A 13395-nucleotide genomic window follows, 5' to 3' on the forward strand; every position below is an offset into this window, starting at 1 on the left:
ACGGTCCAATAGTTTTTCTAGAAAGCCAAAATGGGCGGTACTTCAAGGTATCACTTCCGCTGATTTTCCCTAGTTACCCACATGGAAACCGATTTCCCTGTGTTTTGAGTTTCCGCGCCGATTGTGGCGGTGAGAAATAATCTGGGGCACAGGAGGCTTTTTCTTCACCATAAACCTGCCTTGAAGTTTTTACATCCCATATTTGCAAATTAACAGTTACTATGAAGATCGAGGAGGTAAAAAGCACCACAAAAACTCAGCGGATCGCCTCTCACAGTCATGTCAAAGGACTCGGGCTAGATGAGGCCGGGAATGCTAAACAGTCGGCATGTGGTCTCGTCGGCCAGGAGGCTGCAAGAGAGGTAATATTAATGTTTCACTGCACCTACGTTATACTTGTATTAGGTGTAGGAATGACCTCAAGAGTTGAGGGATTACTGTAAGGATGATTTTCCCTCACTGCTGGCGCTAAAGTGCACCAGCAAGCTAGCTGAGTTGCGTTAGCACTGTGGTGTCGCTGTTTCATGGGCAGTCAGAAAAAAGGGAAAGTCCACCCTAAATAGAAGTTATATTAATTTATAATGTCTCTTTTTTTAATATGCCATTCTAAAAGTTTGATTTGTTAGTTTTAACTTGTCTTCTCCGCCGCCCATCGGTAAAGATAATTGATATATTTTTTAATGTAGAAGCAAATGGATCTGCTGTATAGACACTAACAGCACCCACAGTGATTTTATTGAAATATGAAGATATTTTCCCTGTCAAGTGGAGGACCAGCATTATTATAAAATCAGTTCAGATTTAAAGTTAACCTTTCAGTAATAAGGGCTCAGCATTGAAATTGCCAGCAGATATAAACATAGCTTTGCTAATCTGATTTCCAGGCTGAGGAGACAACTGAAGGTTTGTAGGTAGAGCTGCTACAAATTGATTAATTATTTTAAACTAGTAAATAAATTACAGACTATTTTGACAATCGATTAATACATTTTAGTCATTTTTAGGGGGAAAAGTACAAATTGATGATTACAAATTCTTCAATGTCAACCTTTTCTGTACTCTAAATGAATGTAAACTTTATATCTTTGAGTTGGGGACAATGTCTTCAGTTTTGGAAAATGCAGATGGGCACCTTTCTATGTTCTCTGACATTTTATAGACCAAACAATCAATCCAGAAAACTAGCTACAATAAAAATAATCACTGCATCCATATTTGGAAGTCACAGAGATAGCATTTTGTCTCGACAGTAATCCAACACACACCTGCGTTGAAGTCAATGTATAGCGCTGAACTTTTTTCACTCTCCAGGCTTGTGGCATCATTGTTGAGCTGATCCGTTCAAAGAAAATGGCAGGAAGAGCAGTATTATTGGCAGGGCCACCAGGTACAGGGAAGGTAAGTGTGCTGTGTTGATGATGAAAGACAGCAGTAAAGCTTCATTGAATCAAGCTTCTTTCGTTGCTGCAGATTGTGACATTTAGCTTCCTTTTCTGCTTTCCCTCCTTCAGACTGCCCTCGCCTTGGCTGTAGCACAGGAGTTGGGGAATAAGGTCCCTTTCTGCCCGATGGTTGGCAGTGAGGTCTACTCATCTGAGATCAAAAAAACAGAAGTCCTGATGGAGAATTTCAGGAGGGCCATCGGTGAGTGTCGCTTAAATATAATTTATTTCCTACCATCCATCAAAACAAGTCAATGTTACTGAGGTTGTTGTTGTTTTTGATAGGCTGTTAGAGGTCAGTTGATTAAAAAACATTAAAAAAAATTCCATTTTAATGTATTGCTTTTGGTTAGGGCAACATAAGAGAGGGAGAAAGCTGTTTCAAAACTCAAAACCAAAACTGTAGTCGTACTCTACTTTGATCATCACATGGTGCCAAAAAGATCTTAAAAGTTCAACACAGTGCCTCAGTAAGGCAGGAAGAACAAGTTGTCCGGCTCACATTGTTCTCATGAGCTGAAATGCAACACTTGACAGAGGATTTATGAGAATGATGTTGAGAAGGAAGGAAGGCCGGAGAGGGGGAAGGGGCTGCTGATGGTACCTGTCGCAGGGAAGGAAATCGGAGCTTAGGTAGAGGGAGAGGTGGTCGTCAGCCCATTTGCCCCTCCCCTAGAACAGGATCCACGGGGGGAGTGAAGGGGGTTTCATTTTGAAGTTGTCATCACTCTGTCGATAAGAGCACTGTGACAGACAGTCCCTGCTTTAAGCACTGCTTTCTGACCCTCACCACCATGGATCAGCCACCTGCGTGCTGCTCCTACTCAGTGCCACAGGCCACATGAAAGAGGGACAAGAGTGTGATCATGTTACATGAGATGATGCCCCGACATTTCATGGGCACACGCACACACGTTCGGTCTCTGTAATAATATGCACCATTCTGTAGACTGAAGGATGTGGCGGCTTAGTTGATACAGGAATATAAAGGCCTGATTGAGTCCTCACTCTGTACTGTGATGTCGCCCACCTTCAGGACTGCGCATCAAAGAAACAAAAGAGGTGTATGAAGGAGAGGTGACTGAGCTGACCCCCTGTGAGACGGAGAATCCCATGGGCGGCTACGGAAAAACCATCAGCCACGTCATCATTGGCCTGAAGACCGGCAAAGGCACGAAGCAGCTCAAGGTCAGCCTGAGAATCTTTTTTATAATATCTATATCTATATCTATATCTATATCTATCTGTATCTATCGATATATATCTATATCTATATATCTATAGATATAGATAGAGAGATAGAGATATATAGATATAGATAGATATAGATAGATAGATATATATCTATATCTAGCTATAGATATATAGATCTGTAGATCTGTAGATCTATATCTATAGATATATAGATGTATATCTATATATCTATATATATCTATATCTATCTATATCTATCTATATCTATATCTATATATATATATATATATATATATATATATATATATATATATATATCATTTAAACTTGTCCTACTGCTGCATGTAAAGCACTGAGCTTTAATGCATGTATAAACAGTCCTTTCAGTATGTTTTTGTTTAGACTGTCCTAATAAAGCGATTCAGTGCTTCTTTTGAAGATTAACTTAACGTTCAGAACTAACGTGTAATGTGCTGTAATACCACTGATGAACGAGGTTAGAACCTGTGTTTTACTTTAAGCGTCTTTTCTTGTTTCCTTAGCTCGACCCCAGTATTTATGAGAGTCTTCAGAAAGAGCGTGTTGAAGTGGGAGATGTCATCTACATTGAAGCCAACAGTGGAGCTGTCAAGGTATCACTACATTGCATTCATGTGTTTATCATCCTCATATTATCAGAATGTGACTAAGTTCATTAACTTAAGTGCTGTACTTTTTTCCTTTATTTAAACTGGGATGCCCATTGAAGTTCCTCTGCAATGACACCCTGATAACAACACATAATAAAACAATATGATCATAATATTATAATGATTATACATATAAATCATTTGATTCAAGATTCAAAGGTTTTATTTGTCACATACTCATACAGGATGCGCAGTGAAATGTTTTTGTGACATGTACTGTACTTCTGTGCTCAATTTAAGTAAAAAATAAAAATATAATGCAGTGCAAGTAAAACACAATAGAATATAATAAAAACAATAGAATACAATACAATAAAAACATTTTTTGTTCAGAGTGCAGAGTTCAGGGCTCTGATTGCCGCAGGGAAAAAACTGTTCCTCATCCTCTCTGTGCATGTTTTATGACAGTCACAAACAGTTTGGTGCAGGGATGATGGGGATCCTTGATAATCCCTCTAGCTCTGTTGGTACAGCGTGTGGTGTATAAGTCATGCAGAGGAGGAAGTGTGGTACCCATGGTCCGCTCAGCAGTCCTCACCACCCTCTGCAGGGCTCGTCGGTCCCCACAGGAGCTGTTACCGTACCAGACAGATATGGCTCCAGTCAGTATACACTGTACAGCAGCAGAGTAGAAGGAAATCAGGATGTGTTGGGAGACCTTGAATCTGCTGAGCTGATAAAGGCACTGTCTTGCCTTTTTAACCACAGTGTCCATGTGTACAGTCCATGATAAATCCTCGGAAATGTGCACTCCAAGGTATTTAAAACTGCTCACTCTCTCCACTGGTGTCCCGTCTATCAAGAGAGGGTTGTAGGTCCTGCAACGTTGTGGGCAGAAATCCACCACCATCTCCTTGGTCTTCTCTCCATTTAGCAGTAGGCTGTTATCCTTGCACCACGTTGTCAGGTCTGACACCTCCTGTAGGTTGGCCCGTTCGTCGTTGTTAGTGATCAGGCCCACCACAACCGTGTCGGAGGTTTGATCAAATCAAATAAAACGCCTCCATTCACACTGCTCAATATTTATTAAGAAATTCTTTATTTAAATTGATTTAAAGGAATAATCTAATTTCAAAAGTTTGTGCAGGTTGTTCCATTTGTATGACGCTTTGTACTTTAAAGCCATTTTCACAATCTCAGGACTAACATGGTGATCCTAGAGTCTTGACACAATGTGCAGTATGATCATGATTTATAGCCAAGAAGACATGAGACATAGTCAGCTAGTTTGCCAAGAAGTGCTTAAAGGAATAACAGAATGCAGCACTGGTACACATTCAGTGTACTTTTTCTTTTCTTGAGTATGTCCATTCTATGCAGCTTTATTCTTTTATATCACTACATCAAGGGTAGATATTGTACTGCTTTCTTCACTACATTTGCATGCCCGCTTTAGTTGCAAGGCACTTTTCAAATTACAATTTGTCATATCCATCCTGTACTGTGAAAACCATGTATTTCCAAATTTAGAATTTTTGTGATGAAGTGAAGGATGAAGGTATTCCTTTATGGTTTGAGAAAATTATCCTATTTCTTCAGCTAAAATATTTATAACCCCAGATTAGCTGGCATCCTCACAAATCCTAACATCCTTGATGATGTTATCAAGTATGATATACAACTGTAGGTAGGATTTAACTACCCAACAGTGTACCAATTAGTTAAAAACAGCTCAACTTTTGATTTACTATTGATTATTTTAGTGAATTCTGCTGATATACCTACATCATTTTACTGTGTTACTATGTAAGGTTCTGATGCTTCTTGTGTTACAAATTGTGGTAGAAAAATAAGCGTTTAATTCACCAAATTGTTTTAACTGAAATATTTCAAATAAAAAAGGTAAATGTTTTGTTAAAAAGAAGTTTAGTGTTTTCTGCCCCGCATGTCCTCTCCGGTCCTTCATGGTAGCGTTCTTTCATCTCCTTCAGCTCTGCATGAAAGCTCCGCTGCATTTCTACTGTACTCTGGAATGAGCCTCTCTCATTCCTGCAACTCTTCATGCTCCCTTTATCTCTCCATCTCTCCCTCTCCCACAATGCCTCTTTTCCAGCAGCAGGGGCTTGTGGCCTGCGTTGACAGGCCGCGATGACGGCTCCTTTAATCGGTGCAGGTGGGCCGAGGGGGCGCAGGTCGGCTGTAGTCGGAGGCCAGAGGAGGAGGGCTGGACGACACATTTGTTACTGTTGACAGCCGTATCACGAGCTGCCCTCTGAGGCTCTTTCATCCCTCAGCCACATGCCCTCCTCTCTGCGATGGTCTGGCACTGGCTTCAATCACACACCTGTTCCCCTCTGCTGTCTTTTGTTTGACTGTTGTCCAGAGCGATGTGAGGCGTTCATTTTTGTAAATCGTTATTACTCACACATTCCTCTGCGACTGTGTCTTTGCAGAGACAAGGTCGCTGTGACACTTTTGCTACAGAGTTTGACCTGGAGGCAGAGGAGTACGTGCCGCTGCCCAAAGGTGACGTCCACAAAAAGAAAGAGATAGTCCAAGATGTCACACTGCATGACCTGGATGTTGCAAATGCCAGACCCCAGGTATGTTACTGCCAATTGCTGTTTGTTAATAGTGCAGCTGTTTACATCTTACAAAATGTACTGCCAGTTTGATGCACCAACCCCTATATTTTCTAAAGAGTTGCTCACTATTTATCCTCCAGAATCAATAAAGCTCTATCTTATTTTACTTTATTCGATCTCAGGGAGGTCAGGACATTCTCTCCATGATGGGACAGCTGATGAAGCCCAAAAAGACAGAAATCACAGGTAGAGCACTGACGGATAACCAGCTGTCTTCTCCACTAGTTGACTTCTATTCTGTATTCATGACATTTTCTCTTGTTCTCGTTTTAGATAAGCTGCGTGCTGAGATCAACAAGGTGGTGAACCGCTACATCGACCAAGGCGTAGCAGAGCTCGTACCTGGCGTGCTGTTTGTAGACGAGGTGCACATGCTTGACATTGAATGCTTCACGTACCTCCACCGAGCACTCGAGAGCACCATCGCCCCCATCGTCGTTTTCGCCTCCAACAGGGGAAACTGTTTAATCAGGTTGGGAACTTGTGAAGATTCAACAGAAATACACATTTCTCATGCTACGATGTAAGATCTCTAGCATCACCAATCATTTGTTTGTCACCAGGGGGACGGAGGACATCAGCTCTCCACACGGGATTCCTCTGGACCTGCTGGACAGAGTCATGATAATCCGCACCATGTTGTACACCACGCAGGAAATGAAGCAGGTGAGAATCAGATATCAACATGTGCGATGTGTACCTGCAGCTGTACGCGTGTCACTAATGATTTCGTGTTTTGTAGATCATCAAGATCCGCGCTCAGACCGAGGGGATAAATATCAGCGAAGACGCTCTTACACACCTGGCGGATATCGGCACCAAGACCACCCTCAGGTAAGGATGTGCGCTGCGGATCACTGAACAGACTGAAGAAAGGAGAAGCTTTATGTTGAGGATCTGTTGGAGACCAGCCTTTTCCGTAGAAGGAACAACAATGATCAAGCTTTGACCAAAAATGAGTAACATAGCCTGAATATTACTCAGGAGTTGCGTAGAAAAATACTATTAAAATATACTGCATAGGTGTGTGTGTGATTATGCTAAGTGACATTTATTTGTCTCTCAGGTACGCTGTACAGCTGCTGACACCGGCCAGCCTGCTAGGCCGTGTTCAGGGAAAAGAGAACGTTGAGAGGGAGCAGGTAGAAGAAATCAACGAGCTGTTCTATGACGCCAAGTCCTCCGCAAAAATCCTCCAAGATCAACATCACAAGTTTATGAAATAAGAACTGTAATTTTACTGTAGTACTTTTTCTTTTTACGACTCGCAGGGCTGATGTTCTCAGCCAGTTGTTACAGGGTTCATGTTAATTCTCCACCCTCGTTCCATGCTTAGTTTCTTTGCATTTTCCCATCTTCACACTCTCTACACCATGGCTCATTCTAGTGCCCCCACCTCATTTACTATAGTAGTTTTGTTCTAATAAATTTAAAGTTTTATTCCTTCTTTTTGTTGATGAAGATACTTTTTTGAATAAAAAAAGAGAAAACACAAATTGACTCTTGCCTATTATGCTATATTGGTGGCTCATCTTGCTATGAAACACGATGGATGAGACAGAATTTGTGTAGTTCCAAGAGGTTTTTTTATTGATCTTAAAGAAATTACCTTTTATTGCCATAATTTTGACCTTTTGACAAAACATCACAGCACAACTGTGTAGAGCACATCAGGATTTTATACTGATATCCAAGTTATCTCAGACTTTTCTTTTGAATGTTCGAATAGATTCTAATTCTAAATTACTTAATTGAAAAAAATGCAGCATTTGTGTTCATTATGAGACACACTGGGAGTTGATGCTGGTTTACTAAACAGTAAAAAATGAACAAAATCCTGTTGAGTTGGATTTACCATTCAATAGAAATTGTTTAATGTTTTAAGTGAATTATTATCCTTTATAATAGTGCAATTACAAAACAGTAAAGTGCAAAAACAAGTGTGATTCCAAAGAACACAAAGCTTTTTAATAAAAGAAACAAGACTTTTTATGAATTGAAGTACAGATCTATAACCCAAAACATGGAATAGGTGTTCATTCCTGGTCAGGAGGTCCACTGCTACTTCCGGATTGGTTGAGCTGAGCGTGTGTTCAGAACCGTCTCCCCTCCTGACCTCGCTCTACTGAACACAGAGGGAGCAGCTTTGCCCACTTTCTCTGCAAAGAAGGTGAAACGACAACCAAAATGCTTTACTGTTGAATGAGACGGTAAGACGGGTTATGTAATATTGAGCTAATATGAACGTTATAAACACACTTCATTTTTCTTCTGACTGGCATCCCCCTCCCTTCCTGTCTGTATATGGAGTGGAAAAATGATGAGAAACTCCCCTCGCACAAACTCACTGCCAAGATGTGAGCTCAGCTTAACAAGATCCAGAAACAAAAGACTGTTTCCTTTCAGTTTACTGTGTGACACCAGTGTCAAATCATATTTCCACACGTGTCCTCACCGCACTCCTCCATGACTTGAAGTGTCTTGCTCTTTGCTGGCCCACTTGTCCCCAGTTTGTCCTTTGCGTCAGTCAGGTCCTCTTCTGTCACCTCAGGACGCTGCATTTGTTCATCTTCTTCCTGGCCGGGCTGAAGGACAGTAAAAAGGAAGAAATATGACAACACTCATTTGTCATTTCTTGCTGTCCGTGTCCTCTCAACAGTATGAGAACATCTCTTTTATAAACAGAGGTCTTACCTGAGACATGCTGGTCGAGCAGTTGCAGAGACGCTGCTAGGAGACTGTCCGTATTCTCGTCTAAGTCCAGTCCAACATGCACTCACATATATACACAGCCTAGCAGTGATTCCCCTGGTGGACAATAAATCTGTTCTTGAGACTAATAAATGACGTAATGAGTGTATCTGCTCCTCCTCTTTTCTGTCTCTCTGCATCTGTTTTTTCTCATGATCTTCTGTCCTCTCTGCTGCCTCATTAGATCATGCTGAGATCACTGCCACAACTTCTGCTGGTACATTTCTTTTAATAAATCCCAGAGAGGTGCAAAAATCAGACAAATGCCTCTCTGTGTGTTCTCTCCCTCCCTCCTGCAGCCAAACCCAAACTTTGTGACAACAAATTGGACTCAAAGTTCAAAAGATATGACTCAAAAGATAAGTAGTTGTCAGGCTTATGGCTCGAAACTTCCCAACAAAAATCAGACCATGTCTGACTCAAAATCAAAAGTATATGTTAACAAGAGGGAGCAGAGAGGCGAGTTAGCATTGCCCTGCTTTAAAAGAATGCTGTCCCCACCCCTTCCTGCTCATTTTCCACACTTACATCATTATTCAGCCCTAAGGGACCCTAATTTCAGTGGTAATCAGTACAGAGGAAGTTACAAAAGACATGTTTCCAAGCAACATGTCAAATAATGACTGAACTCACATCAACTGAAGGTAAAAGTTAAGTGTTTTTGTTGTTGTTTTACCTGTTATTATGTGTAAACACGAAAGAAAACAATTTATGTCAGCCTTTGATAGCCAGTATCTTTCTAATTTGCCCCAGAGCTTCTGCACTGTAACATTTGGCATATACATGTATATTCAATACAATGTGTGTATGCTCTTGGACCGTGGTCCACCATTAAGCTTCTGTTTTGGGAATTTAATGTAAAAAGGTTGGGAATGTCTGCTCTCCAAGTGTATACACAGTACACAACGACAGCACTGAAGTCATCCACAAACATTTTAGAGCATCCAAAATATAAATGACAAACCATTGTATGCCATTGTACTTTGTGTTGTAAAACAAATATCATTCCTGCTACTTTACTTTGTCATAAACAAAGGTTATGTGATCAGATTTTATGAATTGATTGAATTCCTAAAATAAGCATTAGCTCATAAGACAGACAGATTTCATGAACAAACTGCAACACAAGACCTTGATTGTCTCATCATAATAAACTTGAATGTGTCAAAGGTAATGTTTATAAACAGCTTTAAGATAATGAGTTTTAAGTCATGTTATGTTATATATGTTCAGTTTTTTACTAAATAGCATTAAAACCCTCTGGACTCCCTCATTTAAAAATATTATACATTAAAAAATGTGAATGAGTAAACACAGCTTATACATTCATATTTTTTATTATCAAATTAATCATAAGACCAAATATATAAATAGGTTTCCTTCCCAACCGTAACATCGATCCAGTGAACATACACACGCACGGACACAGACAAACACACACACGCACGGACACAGACAAACACACACACCCACGCACACACACACACATCCGCGCCCACACACACACATCCGCGCCCACACACACACACACACACACACACACACACACACACACACACACACACACACACAGGTGAGGTCTCTTTAAAGAAACTGTTCCCTCATTGCTTTCACACAGTAGGTAAACCGCACCACAGGAGCTTCCCTCCAGTCAAGTCCAACCACTTCATTTTCAAACATTTAAGTGTGTTTCTTTGTGTATTGGGGCAGGAGCTGAGTCCTCACAAAGTGAACAAGCCGAGTCTCTGTGAGAAGAACAGCAACAAACACAATGAGCAGACACGCTGCTCCTACACTGATATGGACCATCCTCAGCAACCAGCCGCTATCACAGCAGAACATACCCTGAAACAAAGAATAAAGTGCAAGATTAAATACAGATTTAAACTGCTGTGATGGTCAGTATTTAGAGATAAAATAAAAACAAAAAGACTTGATTCTTTTGTACCTCGGACAGAGCTGTGACAACAGCACTGACGCCCAGTGCCAGCAGCAGAAGAGGAGAGGGCAACAGGCCTCGCAGAGGTTTCCATTGACTGGACTTAAAGTAGTGGTGTATGTAAAACAGGCTGTGCACGATGCGAAGGCCCATGTTGAGGCAGTTCGCCATTATGAAGCCCACAGCACCGGCCCACCACGTCAGCATGTAGGACAGGAAGAGGAAAGACACAGACAGAGCCAGCATCACCAGGTTATACCTGAAGACAAAACACAAGTGCAGTGTTAACTCACAGGTTATATGGTGTGTATTGACTAAATGTATATGTCTGTGTATATTTCTTGTTCTACATTTATTGATTATTATCATATTCTTATTATTTTAAAATAATTGTTTTAAATGTCCACATTCTTACTTGTCGACCTCCCCTTGGCTCATGGCAGCAAACACAAAACACTCCGTTACACCATTCACAGCGAGCAAGAGAACATAGCAGCTGTAGCATCGCAGCAAATTTGGCCCTTTAACAAAGAAAAACATACGAACTGTGACTACAAATACCAAGTACAGCAGAATTTGTCGCACACACCCAATACGACCAGTAGGTTGTAGTTCACTTACCTGCCCCACTGCTTAGTAGCGAGCCACCATAAATGTCCAGAGCTAGGTGAGAGTAAGCATAGCCAAAAGACGTGATAATCAGACCGATCACCAGCACCAGTTTCAGCAAACACTCCAGGACCTCAGCTGCAATGGCAACATCTTCCTGGAAATAAAACCGACAACATGAAGTAAAACCAGCAACAATCCAAAAGAGACCAAGTGTTTGCGGTCACATCCAAGACTCTCACCTGTTTCTGACTTTTAACATCACGTCCTCGCTCAAGCACTTTAGCAAAGAAGATGTAGAAGCTTTCCTCGATGGGAAGGAAGATGAAGCGGGCCACCATGGAGCCCAGATTGTTGATGATGTCATAAACTCCCTGGTCTCCGAAGCTGAGGACGTTCAAGAAGGTCATGACGTAGCGCTCCCCCTCTGTCAGGATCTGCTTCAGGAAGGACTGCTTGAAGAAGCTCCACGTGAGCCGCGCCAGAGTCCAATCAACCAGCGGCTGAAAAACAATAGATGCGGATTATCAGTCCTGTTTTGTGTGAGTTATTCTTGTAACTGATCAGTTGGATTTTGTAGATAGATCTTGTATAATAAAGCAAAATATAGTCTTGCTCTTCTACCTCTCCATCAGCTCTACAAGGCAAGAGATCGCGAACGCGGCAGAGAGGAAAGCTCTCCTTGGCGGCCTCTTTAGAGTCCAGGAAACGTATGAAGTAAACAGCATAGCACAGCACCAAGAAACCTGTGTAAACCAACTATAGAAAAAACAATATTTTAACATAATTTCATACTGAGGAAGTTATTACAGAAATAATACTAAGTGACTTACATGAGCAGCAGAGAAGATGTAAAGGCCCCATTCACCGGCAAACACCACAAGCACCACAGTTACACTGCACTTAGCAATCATCGCTAAGCTCTCAGCTACCACCTTCAGTCGGACAAACATGTGTGCCTGAGCCAGCACCCAGAGGGGCTCGGCCAGGAGCTCCTGCACTCCTGACAAGGCAAACAACACCACAGCAGGGCTGTAGTAAGGGACAGTGTGGGGGTCTGGGACCTCCAGAAGCCACAACCACACACAGGCTAGCAGGGCTGCCCATAACACACCCAGAGGCAACCTGAGAGTTAAGAGAGACAAAAATCCAAGCTGAGTACACAAGATTAAACACTTGACACTTGAATAACTTTGTAGAACCAACTCACGTCAGCCACAGCAGGTTGATCACTTGTCTCCAGCTGTGGTTTGTGCCAGATACCCCACTCAGGCAGGCTCTCCGGAAAGCTTCTCTGGACAAAAATACTAGCGTGGAGTACAGCAGTGTGAGCCTGCATGATATAGACACACACATACATGTTACAGGAGCTGGTGTGGTAAAATATGTAAAATAATTGTGCTTTGTCTTGGCTGTTTGCACTGTTCACCAGTGTTTGCAGATTCATCTTGGACACCATAAACTTGATTTTTAATAAGTATGGAAGATTATAAATGATATTATTATATATGATTAAGTCAGTCTCTTGTTTATTTGACCTGGAAAATATTTTACAAAGTTTTTTGTTTTAAGTTGTTTCTTGTTCCTTAATGTGAACATCTGTTATGCTGCTGTCTTTTCCAGGACTCAAAACTTAGTGGAAATATTCCTGGTAAGATAAAGACTGACAGAAAAAAATCGTCTTTACCTGACATTGACAACCCCAATCAGCTCTTTGGACACAAACCGCAGTGTGAATGCATTCAGCAAGAAGGTGAGGACACGAAACATCACCTGAGATAAAAACCAGTAAAACACATTCATCATTAAACAGCCAAAATGGAAGTATGAGTTGACTGAACTTTAAATAAAGGGGCTGGTGTGGTGTTATAGCTCAGCTGTGTGTGTTCATCTACCTGTAGCAACACATTATACGATGCCAGAGTGGACGCATTCTTCAGTACGTCCTGAGAACTCATCTTGGACTTGCCTGGAAATCTTCGTCAACCGTTAATTTCACAACCTATCAGCTGTTTTCTCCAGAGGAACGTCATAATACAGTCATACTGTAAAGAACCGCCACTGTGGCTGCCGAAAACCCGATAACAAAGGCGCCTAATTCCTAAAGAGCAAGTTTGAGATTACATTTGTAAAACAGCAGTACCGGTTACACTTCCGTACTTCCGTACTTCCGTACACATCGTACG

General features: G+C 41.4%; 3 protein-coding genes across 3 annotated transcripts; 1 reads left to right on the top strand and 2 right to left on the bottom strand.

The window, feature by feature from the left end:
• The first annotated feature begins 54 nt into the window (after positions 1-54).
• Positions 55-7382, top strand: ruvbl1 (RuvB-like AAA ATPase 1). Its single transcript, XM_030420033.1, has 11 exons — positions 55-362; positions 1312-1398; positions 1512-1644; positions 2479-2630; positions 3179-3268; positions 5719-5868; positions 6033-6096; positions 6184-6382; positions 6474-6576; positions 6653-6744; positions 6977-7382. The coding sequence occupies exons 1-11, from the start codon at positions 222-224 to the stop codon at positions 7134-7136; spliced, it is 1371 nt and encodes a 456-aa protein (XP_030275893.1). The 5' UTR covers positions 55-221; the 3' UTR covers positions 7137-7382.
• A 91-nt stretch (positions 7383-7473) lies between these two features.
• mustn1a (musculoskeletal, embryonic nuclear protein 1a) lies at positions 7474-8946 on the bottom strand. Its single transcript, XM_030420034.1, has 3 exons — positions 8605-8946; positions 8366-8495; positions 7474-8069 (listed from the first exon to the last, which is right to left on the bottom strand). The coding sequence occupies exons 1-3, from the start codon at positions 8611-8613 to the stop codon at positions 7972-7974; spliced, it is 237 nt and encodes a 78-aa protein (XP_030275894.1). The 5' UTR covers positions 8614-8946; the 3' UTR covers positions 7474-7971.
• A 1033-nt stretch (positions 8947-9979) lies between these two features.
• Positions 9980-13395, bottom strand: rft1 (RFT1 homolog). The gene is made up of 10 exons (XM_030420031.1): positions 13105-13395; positions 12897-12982; positions 12420-12542; positions 12043-12334; positions 11834-11968; positions 11452-11712; positions 11222-11366; positions 11016-11121; positions 10610-10859; positions 9980-10506 (listed from the first exon to the last, which is right to left on the bottom strand). The coding sequence occupies exons 1-10, from the start codon at positions 13165-13167 to the stop codon at positions 10342-10344; spliced, it is 1626 nt and encodes a 541-aa protein (XP_030275891.1). The 5' UTR covers positions 13168-13395; the 3' UTR covers positions 9980-10341.

Source organism: Sparus aurata, chromosome 6, assembly GCF_900880675.1.
Source record: "Sparus aurata chromosome 6, fSpaAur1.1, whole genome shotgun sequence".
Taxonomy (NCBI): Eukaryota; Metazoa; Chordata; class Actinopteri; order Spariformes; family Sparidae; genus Sparus; species Sparus aurata.